This window comes from Podarcis muralis, chromosome 1 (genome assembly GCF_964188315.1).
Source record: "Podarcis muralis chromosome 1, rPodMur119.hap1.1, whole genome shotgun sequence".
NCBI classification, from domain to species: Eukaryota; Metazoa; Chordata; class Lepidosauria; order Squamata; family Lacertidae; genus Podarcis; species Podarcis muralis.
In genome coordinates, this window is record NC_135655.1 from 70,269,828 (window position 1) to 70,282,679 (window position 12,852).

Below are 12,852 nucleotides of genomic sequence, written 5' to 3' on the forward strand. Positions count from 1 at the left end.
AATTTATTTCCATATTTTAAACAAAAGTGTTGATCTATGCTATATACATCCCTGTTTTGTTTACAAGAATTTAAGCGTTTTCAGGACATAAGAATTGAGTCAAGACAAATGGCAGAAGTTATTCTTCTTGTGCTCCAAGAATGGGTATGGGGGGGTAAGGCCCCCCCCACATGCTGGCCCAGTCCCAATTTCCCTTCCCCTGTTGCTTCCACTCCCAGACCTTGGCATAGGGGGCGGAAGATCTAAAGGTGGTGGCTACACAGATTTGATGGGATGCATGAATCCATGGGATTCAGAACCCTGCACGACTGGAATTCCTGGTAGATGGGTGAAGTGAATGTGCATATTTCCCCTCCAGACTTTCTTCTCAGGGCACAAAAGTCTGGTGGTAGGGCTGGTGTGGCCAGAGCATGCAGTTCCTCTTCTCCTTCTCCCATTCATTCTTGGAATGCCTGGAGAGTAACTTCTGAAAGAACCTTCAGACAGCTGCAAAACATACATGACAAACCAATGCAGAGGAACCATCCTTCTGAGGATCCCATGGTATCAAATACGCTGGTCCAGATGTGCAGGAGCAGCATAGAAAAAGTGTTACTCTGAAGACCTAGCTAAATGTTGCGCTGAATGCAGAGCGCACACTTTTCTTAAATAATTTACTAGTATGGGGGACACACACCTCACTGGGAACTTTTGTCTTTCCCTTGGAGGTGTGGGAATGGGATTTTCATTCTGATGTCAACTGGGAAGGAAGAAATAAGCTTTCCTGCATGCTGCAGTCCCAGTAACAATTGCCTTCCCCTCCTGTCATGAAATAAAGGAAACCAGAAAGGTAGCTGCACACTAACACATTAAAAATAACTTACAACCACAGTTCAATCAATATAAATCATACAGGCTGACATTTGGAGTTGTTCAGAGTGAATTATAGGATTAGGGCACCAGAAAGCTTGGGAACAGGGTTTTTCATCTTCAACACATTTTTCAGGTAAAGTAAATGTTTTACTTTGCTTCCAGTGTCTTCTAAAACCCCCCACAAACTTTCAAAAACCCTGTCATAATCCTGCATTATATTCAAGCATGATAATTGAAGTCAAACATTGATGATGCAAAAAGGATGCATTAAGGTTTTTTTTATAATCTATGATATATTTTCCTATTTGTTTTTTGAAGGATGCATATCAACATTGTATAATGGAAGCCTCTGAACTAATTTTCCTGACTTGATTGGGTCACCACCTGGAATCAAGGACCACATAGTGCATAGAAGCCTTTTTCCTGTCTCAGAAGGAACCCTTTGTCTTTCTATAATTTACATGTTAAGATCAGTCACTGCTTTCCCAGTCTCCCCAAACCCTCATATCTATGATAGGAAGGTTGGACGAAACATTGCAAGTCTTCCTTAACTGGACTTTATGCAATTAACTTAATTGAAATAAAACATAGCGGGAAGCAATTTTGCTTAGCTAGATGATAATTAACCACTCATTTTAGCACTTCCATATTTATGTACTTTGCCACCTAGTGAAATGAACACAGGAACTTTTGTTTTAAGATTCATTTTCCCCCATCCTTGTTAGTGACAGTAATAAAGCTCATGAAAAGCTGTTTTCTTATGACTATTAAAGATTTAATTAGCATAATGACTCCCAGCTCTGCTGTATGAGATGCTGACCATCAGAAAACGAGGGCACTAATTCTTAAAAAGGTGAGAGCATAGCGAGGGGGGAAATTCCATTATGTGTCATTGCCAAATTTTCTTCTCTACAAAATTAAGCTTTCTTCCCCCAGACTCTCCAAGGCGGTATTATAATGCAATCCTCTATGTGTCTATTCAATGTAAGTCCCATTGAGTTCATTGGGACTTGCTCCCATGTGTGCATTTAGGATCGCAGAGCCTCTTGCTTCCTTCCCAAAGTCTGGCTTAAGCCAGCACTGTGAGGGCTGGGGGAAGGCGTCAAATGTTGGCTCTGCGCAGGGCAGCATATTCCCAAGGCCCGCCCCCTTCAGCTTGCTCCTCCCCTTTCTGCAAATGCTAAGAAAGATAACACAACAGAGAGCTAAATGTGCACAGTGCAAGCAAAGGTAGTATTTGCAGATCACCTCTTTGAAGTGGTTATTTGCAGGGAAAGTCCGTAGCTCAGTGGTTGAGCAGCTACCCTGCATGTAGAATGTCTCAAGTTGAGTCCCCAGCATTTTCAGGTGGGGCTGGGAGAGATTCCCACCTGACCCTTGAAGGGATGCTGCTACTCAGTGTAGACAATACTGATCTAGATGGTCTGAGGCTCAGTCTAAACTAGCTTCCTATGCTGCTGTTGTTTAAAAAATGCTGCAGCATGGAAGGAAGAACATTTTGTTCTTTTCACTGTCCCGCACCCTGGACTTAATAATATGGTTGTCCTAGGATACCAGATTGCTGGAATTTTTGCACTTCTGTTTATCGCACCACTATTGTGCAATTATTACAAGTCATTCCATGAAGATGAATCAAAGCACTTGCCTATTTGTTTTTCTGCCAGTTTGTATTGCCTCTTATCTTATTTTATCTTATCTTATCCCTGCCTGCCTCTGTTTCTCACTGTATGTACTGTGTCTCCTGTCACTGGCAAAACTACTAATGGTTGTTAAGCACAATGCAGTTAAAATGTTCTGACCAGATAAGGAATTCTAAGGAGCTATTAGACTGTAAAGTTGGAACCTACCTTGCAAGTTACTGATTTCCAGGCATTATGAATATTAGGCAAGTCTAGGATTGCCTCAACCTGGTAACTCATGACTGCTATGTTTGGGCACAGGATTCTGGGGGTTACGGACCACTGGTTTGATTGAATATGCTAAGTCTTAGGTCTGTAGTTTTAATTAAATGAGGTTTTGTACTGAATAAGTCTCATGTATGTAGGGGTAATTTGCCCAATCTGTACATTATGGTGGTCTTCTTAAAATTTAAACAATTTTGGTATTGAATAAAATTCCCAGCACCATGATGGTCACTGTTTGTCTTGCACATATAAAGAAATTCTTTGGGATAATTGGATAAGGGGCAACTGGAGTCATTGAGCTGATATAAATTTATCAGTCAAAAGACACAAATACAAACACACACACACATACACACTCACACACATTTCTAAGATTCAATCAAATAACTTGAAGGAGTGGAATAATTGGCATGTATTCAAATTGTCCTTAATTGAATTCTTCATCTTTTGCTTAGAAAGCTGCATGAGGTGCAGTCTCTCCATGGAGCAAGTAATTTTCATTAACAGGATATCATTTAGAACGAAGGGACACATGCCTGAAACACTGTTAATAATTAACATTGAATCAACACATAGATGTGTCTTGAGTTCCCATTTTTTCTGCCTGTCACTATTGGCATTTCATCAAGTCATTTGCATCCTAAGTGGGCCTGTTTATTCAGAGAGATGACACTGTGGCACTGCTGAAGGAAGCAGGAGACCTTTGTGACACACAACCCAAAACAAATATCCTTTGTTACTATAATGACCTAGTGAGAGCCAAATTGATGGCAACTTGGCTTCCTTAACTCTATCAGTGAGGTTTGTTTGTTTGAATACACAGGGTAGGGCCTCAAGCTATGTTATCCAAACATGTGCATTTGCCCTACAATAGCACCGCCTGAGCCCCAACAAATGCTCTTGTGTTTCTGTACATTTCATTATGTACAATTCTCACACTTTCTAGTTTGCAAGCCACCTCCTTAGTTTAGCATTTATTTATTTTTTAGCGCAGCAGTGCACTGCATAAAACACAGAAGTGCCACATTCCTTTCTTGCTGGACTTTTGTGTCGAGAGGTGATGATCAAAGTTTGGTTCATAGCTCTGTATCTGTGATGCAAGGCATCAGTTGATGTGGCGTCCAATTAACTCATACTCATGCTGGGCCCACTGAAACTAAGGAACATAGCCATTGATCTCAAGGGGTCTACTGTGAGTATGAGTTATTGGAATACAACTCATAGAAGATACCTCAGTGATCATCTGGTTCAGCTCTGTGTTCAGTACAGGATCTGCAATGCAGGATGGAACTGAAGCATCTCTGGCAGAAGGCTATCTTCCATTGGGTGGGGGGGGAATACCTCCATTGGTTAACAGCTCTTCTACCATTAGGATTCTCTTCCCTGATGTTCTCAAAATTAGCTTTTCTACCATTTTCACCCATTAGTTGTACTCCTGCTTCTCTAGAGCAGACCTGTACAACCACAACTCATGGTAGTCATGCTAGCAATGGAATCACGAGTTAGGTTACTGACTCCCACTATGGGGTAGGGACCTCTGGAGCTTTTGAAGACCTGGTGTGACTAGCTGCCTATACACTTGGAGGATAACTTTGGAGTGATATTGACTCTGCAGTTGTTACAACTCCAGCCAAAGTGCCCAGTGCCTCAAATATGATGTAGTGTGGCATTGGTATCAGTTGACAGAATCAACTGATGTGGACAAAACGCTGCTAGCCACGCATCTGACCACATGCCATCTTGACTCCAGTCTCTCCTACTTATCAAATCAAGCAGAAGGTATTTGAATGGTTAAGTCTAGAGGATGGTTAATGTTTCAATGTGTTAGGGGAAGGTTCCTGCTGCCTTGAAAGAGGTGGTGGTGCAGCCATGGACCCCTTGAGTTGAAGCAACTATCAACCAGCAACAAATACTTTTTTGGACGAAGTGGTGGACAGAATTGTAGTGAGACTGCCACGTCTTGGATGACACCGATTATTTAGATCCATTCCAGTGTGGGTTCAGCAGTGGCCATAGGACTGAGTCACCTTGATTGCATGGATGGATGACCTTTGCAGAGAGCAGGACAAGGGACGTGCAACCTTTCTCCTGCTTCTTGATCTCTCTTTGGCTTTTGATACCATTGACCATGGTATCCTCCTGGACTGGCTTCAAGGAATGGGAATTGGGGGGCACTGCATTGCAATGGTCCCAGTCCTACCTCCAGGATCATGTCCACAGAGTAGCATTTGGAGGGCATTTTTCAGACCCCTGACAGTTACACTATGGGTACCACAGAACACTATCATATCTCCAATGCTATTTAACATTCAATGGAGCATCTGGGACAGGTCATTATTAGGCATTTGGGGCAAGGTGCTATCTTCTTCTTCTTCTCTGGCGAACGCTCGTAGCCAAGTAAGATTGTCTTCCATAAACACAGTTTTAACAGTGAGTCCGTAAGTGACTGTGGAGGCCAATTCTGGATCCACACGTCCTTCCACAGGGGGGGGGGGGGCATAGGTTTCCGGGCAGGAGTTGATCATGGTGAGGGTTTGCCAAGCATGCTTTCTCCCTTTCATCCTGAGTTTGAGTGTTTTCAAAACCCATAACACCTTTGCTAAAGGCTGTTCTCCAATTGGAGCGCTCACAGGCCAGTGCTTCCCAGTTGTCAGTGTTTATACTACATTATACAGTGTAGTATAAGGTGCTATCAGTATGCTGATAACACTCAGCTCTGTTTCTTCTTAATACTTAAATTGGGAGAGGCTGTGCAGGCCTTGGACCAGTGCCTAGACACAATGATGAGATGGTTGAGGAAAAACAAGCTGAGCTTGAATCCTGGCAAGACAGAATGGTCCACATGTCCAAGAAGCTTGTCAGTTGCCTACCCTGAATGGGGTTGCACTCCCTATAAAGGAGCAGGATTGCAGCCAGGAAGTGCTTCTGGGTGCAGTTCTGTTACTGGAGGCCCAGGTTGTCTCAGTGGCTAGAAACATCTTTTACCAACTGCAACTGGTATAACAGCTACAACCATTTCTGAACTAGAGTGCTTGGTCACAGCAGTTCAAGCACTGGTTTCTTTAGGCTGGATTACTACAATGTGCTCTCTGTGGGGTTTGCTATGGAAGCTTCAGCTAATACAGAGCACTGTTGGGAGGCGGAAATAATGATCTGGCTTCCCTTGAGCTACTGTGAAAAGGTGGCAATAAAAGATACCTCAGAAAATCGAAGGTGCTGATACTTAATTGGCAGCTTAGAAGGACATGTCTTAAATGCATGGTGATGGTAAGAATTGTGAAATGTAATATTTCAAGTGGTTGTTTCTCTTTAATTTAGGTTGTGACGATATTAGCAAACATGTCTGTCCTGGACCAGTGTGCCTCAGAAATAATCCAAGGGAATGGTATGCAAACCATGCTGCATCCTTTTTAATTCTGCTTTTTGTTCTGAATAATCTCACTATAGCCTGGGATGCTTATCAACAGTGTTTCACTCCTTTGTAGGTGTTCAAGTTTTAATGGAAATGCTGTTTGAGAAATCGTCATCTGGGAATTCACCAGAAGTAGCTGCTTGCGAACGAGTTCAGCAAAAAGCCGCGGTTACGCTCGCCCGGCTGAGTCGTGATCCCGAAGTGGCACATGCAGCCATAAACCTTAGTTGTAAGAATTTTAATGCTTAACATGCTGGCACTGTATAAAATATGCAAAATGCTGCATCCGTCAAAGTGAGGAAGCAGCTGCTTTGATTGTCAAAGTGGTCTCACTTATCTGCTCTCCGTATACCCTCTTATCAGCTGTGCTACATCAGAGGGCCAGTCCATTTGCTACTGTTTAGGCTTCTCTCCCCCCCCCCCAATCCATGCAGAATTTCAATCCTTCTGTATGGACTCAATTCTGAACCAGTCTACACCACCTGTATGTCTTCAGCAGTACTGTACAGATCTCCCCTCCCATGTTACTCATTGCATTACAACTGCAGGGGTCAGTTTACCTGACTACAGTGGTACCTTGGTTTACAACCACAATCCGTTCCAGAGGTCCACCTGTAAACCAAAACAGGTTGTAACCCAAGGCACACTTTCACCAATGGGGCCTCCAAATGTTTTTTGTTCGTAATCCAAAAAAAAAATATGGGTTGTAATCCAAAAAAAGGTTGCAAACTGGGACATGCACTTCTGGGTTTGACGTGTTTGTAATCCAAAATGTATGCAAACTAGGACATATGCAAACCAATGTACCACTGTACTTTAATGGATGTTTAGTTTGCATGGAAAAAAGTCCGGTTGTGAAGGCAAAAAGAAGCACAAATGGGTGTGCAAATGGCACACAACTGTTGCAGAATTGGGTTTGTTTTTTTTTTGCCTGCTAACCCAAATGAACAAAACAGGTTGCAACACTGTTCAAAAAGCTTAATCCTGCAGACAGTTAAAGTTGCACATCTTCAATTGGCCCTGAACAGGGACCTGACATGTGCACAACTGTTAAATGATTTCCATGATCACAGCTGGTGCATATATCATTTTTTCTTCATTTTTGAATCTCTTACTATGACAGCATTTCCTTTTAAAGAATTTTTTTCAGCTTTCCAAACAAAACACCTTATATGGGACTTTGTTAGTTCTCCAAAACACAGGTGATTATTTTTACAGTATTTTTCAGAAAACAGTAAGAGGCAGGGAAAGTGGGAAATCTTTTTCAATCCGAGGACCATGTTTCCTTCTGGAAGCTCCATAGCAATGGTGGGTGTTGTGAAAGTGGGTTTGCCCACACCGTTCTCCATCTTCCATCCAGAAAAGCAAGAGATATCTCAGCTCAAGGACACATTCTGGCCTGGTAAAAACACCAGAGGAGGGTGCTGGGTGCCAAAAATGGTGTGGTTTATGGAGGGGTGTGTCCTGTTCAGAGTCCTGAGGGCCATATAGAGATGGAGGAGGCCACATTTGACTCTCAGGCAGAAATTACTACCCTTGCTCTACAGTCATTCAGTGACACCAGTGGGGTCTTCCAAATGTGGGAAAATGGGGTGGGCAGGGGGGCAATTCTATACCTTTTCTAATAGAATAATGATAGAGAGAACTAAGTGGACATCCCCAAAATTACAGAGACTCCCTGGTTGTGAAAACAGAACTGTGAGTGCTTTCTGAGTGACGCTTCTACAGTTCACTGTTTAACTGATACATCACATTTCAGCTCTTTATAATACACACAAGGGAAGTTCCTTTCTTGTTTTCTAGCATCACTTTTTACTGAATTCATCATCATTTTCACTGAAACAGATAAATCTGGAAAGTATATCACACTGATGCAATGTTGAGAATTGTGGAGATTTGAAATTACTCACTTTTCAATGTTCTTTTCAAAATATATAGGTATTCCACGCCTCATAGAACTTTGCAGGTCTCCTACCAAAAGAAATAACAGTGATTCTGTTCTTGTTGCATGTTTGGTAAGTGCATCTAATTATTTGCCTTTAGCTTTCCCATGGGCTTTCTATACACTGAAAATATATTTAGCACAGTAGGATGTGTTTTGTAGTCTCTCTCATATCTAAAGAGCATATTAGAGCTTCCTTTTGTTGCTGGTTAGTATAAATTTCTAGAGAAATATTGCTTCAAAATCCTCTTGTTCCGTGCCAAAATCCACACCTCATGAGTTGATATACATAGAATACTAAATATATGTTTTCCCCAGTTCATTTATATGGAAGAGGCAGCCCCAAACACACTTTCCTTTTCATGTGTCGCTTCCTTTGTTGAAGTGGAAAAGCCTCTTTTGACAGGAGACCTTCAGAGCCTGTGCCTTTAAGGGATCATCTGGTTTGGCTATTTAGTTTTATTTAAAGGGTGCTGCAAAGTGCAAGTAAATAAATAGGTACTGCTCCGGCGGGAAGGTAAACGGCGTTTCCGTGCGCTGCTCTGGTTTGCCAGAAGTGGCTTAGTCATGCTGGCCACATGACCCGGAAGCTGTACACCGGCTCCCTCGGCCAATAAAGCAAGATGAGCGCCGCAACCCCAGAGTCAGACACGACTGGACCTAATGTTCAGGGGTCCCTTTACCTTTACCTTTTACCACTAAAGACTAAGTCCTATTGAACCCAGTAGATAACCCGCATAGCATTGTATGAGATAAAGCAAATCTGGCTTTGCAGATTTGTGAACCATTCTGTGATTGTGAGATCTACGGAGAAAGGGTGGTGTACAAAATTCTTTATTATTATTTAATTTGCAAAGTATGTGCTTAAACAGTGAGCAAACATTAACACTCCAACAGCTGTGGCTATGGAAGAAGCAAGACCCTCTTGGAGTGTTAATGCTGTGAACCCTTCAGTTGTAGCTGTTGATTTACTTGAACTGAGAACTTTGTGAAACCCAAGAACAAAGAACCAGGCAGGCAACTGTATGGTGTTGGGGGTTTGTGCTTTTGGGGTCTGTTTACTGATTTGCTGCAAGTTTAGGCAATGTATTTATTCTTTTTAATGCTGTTAATATGCACTTTTTACAGGTTAGTGGCAATGGGAACTTTTTTAAAAGAACTGTTTAATTGTTTTTAAAGAATTGTTTTCCTTAATGGCCCATCACCCAGGCAAACATCTCCCTATATTTTAACACTTGCTGGGCCCAGGTGTTAGAAGGGTCTCACCAAGCAGCCTGCTGCTCCACTGCAACTCACAACACTCTAATAGGCACACTCTTGCCAGCAAGCAAGCAAGCAAGCAAGCATATACAAGCTTTACTATGATCTAGGTCTCTTCTGTTCCTGATACCACTGTGTTGTGTACAAATTTGCCTCCAGGATGTTACCAGAAATAGGGATTTCAATGTTACAATGTACTGAGGCTTGTTAGTCTGGAATCATTTTTTATTTTCATTGCAGAGGCAGTTAGCTTATAAGAAATTTTTATTATAAAAAGATTATCATGTTGCCATAAGCAATGCTCAGAATTTTGTGACCTCCCATCTGATGACACAATAAAATAATTCCCATAATAGGCACATTTTTTTTTAATGTTGATAAGTGGACAATATTTCTTTGTGCAACTGAGTTTTGCACTCATATTTCTGTCCCCAAATGGTTGGAAATCATGTGATTTACTCTTTGAAATAATGGTAATGCTTACAGACACCAATCAGGGTGGAAGCAGCTGTATGCTAAGTACTGGGCAGAGACAATTCCTATGTCAATTTTAAGTCTGAACAGTTTTAAGTAGGGAGATGAAGTGGCTTGCCTGAGGTCACACTATAAATCTTTGCCGGACTTGAGAGCAAAATGAAGACTGACCCTCAAAGTGCTTCACTGGCACAAACCCCATAGAAATGAATGTGCCTTTTGCCAGCAAAGGGATTTCAGGGTCTTCAGGAAGGGATGCTTTCAGAGAGCTTGGTTTTAAGCAATCCTTTTAAAGAATAGATTCAGTTTAGTTTATTCGGTGGAAACTAGCAGATTCCCCTACCAAAATTAAGCCACAAAATCAAAGCAAGGGACAAAGGATCAGGGTCATGTATGCACAACCTCACTCAGTAGAAGCCTGAATGGGACTTAGTCTAATGTTGTTCCATGCACCACCAAAAGCAATTTATTAGCAAGGTTGTTTCAGCAACGTATTTGGGCAGTGTGGACAGTCTCCCCATACAGGGCACCAAACCGAGGCAGGCACAAAATGATGATGATGATGATACCTATATTTATATAGGCACCTACTCAAAGTTAGGCCACGGTCAGATGGGCAAGTGAGTTGCCGCAACTATGACATAGTGCACTGGAGAGCCCATTGAGAAGATCCATTAAGAAAGCAACTGTACCAGAAGGAATTATTGAGAAAATAAGAAATATTTTGAGGGGGTGGGGTTGGACAAATTTTGTCCTTGCTCAGGGCACCATATTACCAAAGTCCACTCCTGGTTTAGTTTAGTTTAGTTTAGTTTAAATAAGAAATTTAGCAGAGACCTAGTTTCTTTTCAAGCACCCATATTACAGCTGTGCTGAAATCTCAGAAGCATGGCTTTTAGAAAAAAGAGAAAAAAGTATGTGTTTTTAATACCACAGTCCTATACATGCCTATTCTGAGTTTGACTGGGATTACTCCCACAGAAGTACATGACATCACAACCTAAATGTTACAGATTGCAGATATCCTTATGATGGGAGCATCCGGAAGCATCAGCTTAATTAGGCACACACAAACTAACATCGGAACATAAATTATGAAACTGTTGTCGACAGGAATGCTGTCGTTTAATAATGTTGCCCATTCTGATACCTGTACATCTAAACATGTAAATCAATTCTAGAATGTTGATTTGCTATTTGAGGTATGTGGCCACACACACACATAATGTATGAGTCTCAACTGCTCTTCAAGTACACAAATAAGTAACCGTATTGAATCAATAACATCACTATGATAGTGTCAATCAGTTAATGGTTAAGGGGATGTCTGCCTCAGCTCAATAGTCATTCTGAACAAGTGATGTTTCTTTAGCAGTGCATGAAGCCAGATTTTTATTCTAAAACTGTATTGTCACATTTTTCTTTCAGGCAGCCTTGCGGCGACTTGCTGTTATCAGCCCTGATGGCCTTCAAGAGTCAGATTTCCAGCAGTTGGTCAAGCCCAGGCTTGTGGATTCCTTCCTGCTCTGTACCAACATGGAAGAAAGCTTTGTATGAACAAACCACAAATATAACCCAAAATAGGAAATAGTGTTACATAGGGCAACGTAGCTAAAATGTTATTTATGATTAATTTATTTCAAGTGCTAAAAAATCAGCATAGGGGAAAAATGAGGCCATTAGGCACATAAAAAGTGACCTGCTGGGTCAGACAAAAGATCTGTCTAGTCCAGTATCCAGTTCTTGCAGTGGCCAACCAGATGTCTGTGAAAAGCCGGCAAGCAGACACAAGTACAACAGCCCCCTCCCCATTTGTAAACTGGTGTTCCAAGGCATCCTGCCTCCAATATCAGAGGTAGTTCCACTGAGAACCTTAGGCTCCATACATTTGTCTAACCTCTTGTGGGGGCACATTTCATACTTTAGCTACCCCATTCACATTACTTGGATAAGCCAAGGTATTATGAGAGAGGAAAAGAAACATCTCTCTATCTACTTCCTCTACACCTCACATAATTTAATGCATCCTTATCATGCCTCTCTTTACTCACCTCCTCCCCAACTGAGAAGGCCCCAAATGTTGAATTGTGTCATAGGGGAGTTGTTCCAGCTCCTTGATTACCGTATTTTTCGCTCTATGAGACGCACCAGACCACAAGACACACCTAGTTTTTGGAGGAGGAAAACAAGAAAACAAATATTCTGAATCTCAGAAGCCAGAACAGCAAGAGGGATCGCTGCGCAGTGAAAGCAGCAATCCCTCTTCCTGTTCTGGCTTCTGTGATAGCTGTGCAGCCTGCATTCACTCCATAAGACGCACACACATTTCCCCTTACTTTTTAGGAGGGAAAAAGTGAGTCTTATAGAGCAAAAAATATGGTATTTGCTTGCCCTTTTCTCCACCTTCTACATCAGCAGCCATGGACCAGATTAGGCCCCCCCAACCTGTTTTCCTCAAGTTTATTGCTCACCTGCCCCACAACTGCTGTCATATATGAGACCAGAAAAGGCATGACCACAAAGTAGCAATGGGGCAGCCTTATAGGGCACTCCCAATTGTCCCTTGGCAAGTAAGGGCTGTACCGGGCACATTTTCAGTTTATACCGGAGGTAATACATAGCCATCGTGGCTACTAGCCTTATTCTCCATGATTTTGCCATTTCTGCTCAGGGAAGGAGATCAGCACAGAGTGCTCTTCTCACACACACCCCTTGATTTGTACAGCAGTATGCAGTATGCAGATTCCCAGAAGGGATCCTAGCCATCAAGTTATTAAGGATCTGAACTTTGGCTGGATGGAAAGCAAGCCCACAGGAGGACCACATAGTGCTGGATAAGTATACAGACATATGCAGGGTGATCTAAGTTAGTTGTTGATGTGTAGTGAGTAGATGTTTTATATTTTCCTAACTGGCAAACTACTAATTGCACAGCAGCCTTCGTCCCACCTTCCAAAAATGAAAAGCAGAGTGCTTTTGAGAATGGAGGTCATGATTCTCCCCCCCAC

General features: G+C 42.1%; 1 protein-coding gene across 1 annotated transcript in view; it reads left to right on the top strand.

Moving 5' to 3' along the window:
- The window catches only part of INSC (INSC spindle orientation adaptor protein), a 137,719-nt gene extending 125,146 nt beyond the window's left edge, over window positions 1-12,573 (top strand). The window contains exons 10-13 of the mRNA XM_077930833.1: window positions 6,075-6,141; window positions 6,242-6,397; window positions 8,107-8,183; window positions 11,273-12,573. Of these exons, the coding sequence (XP_077786959.1) occupies window positions 6,075-6,141; window positions 6,242-6,397; window positions 8,107-8,183; window positions 11,273-11,401 (429 nt within the window). The 3' untranslated portion in view covers window positions 11,402-12,573. The remainder of the gene's footprint in view (window positions 1-6,074; window positions 6,142-6,241; window positions 6,398-8,106; window positions 8,184-11,272) is intronic.
- Window positions 12,574-12,852: the final 279 nt, after the last annotated feature.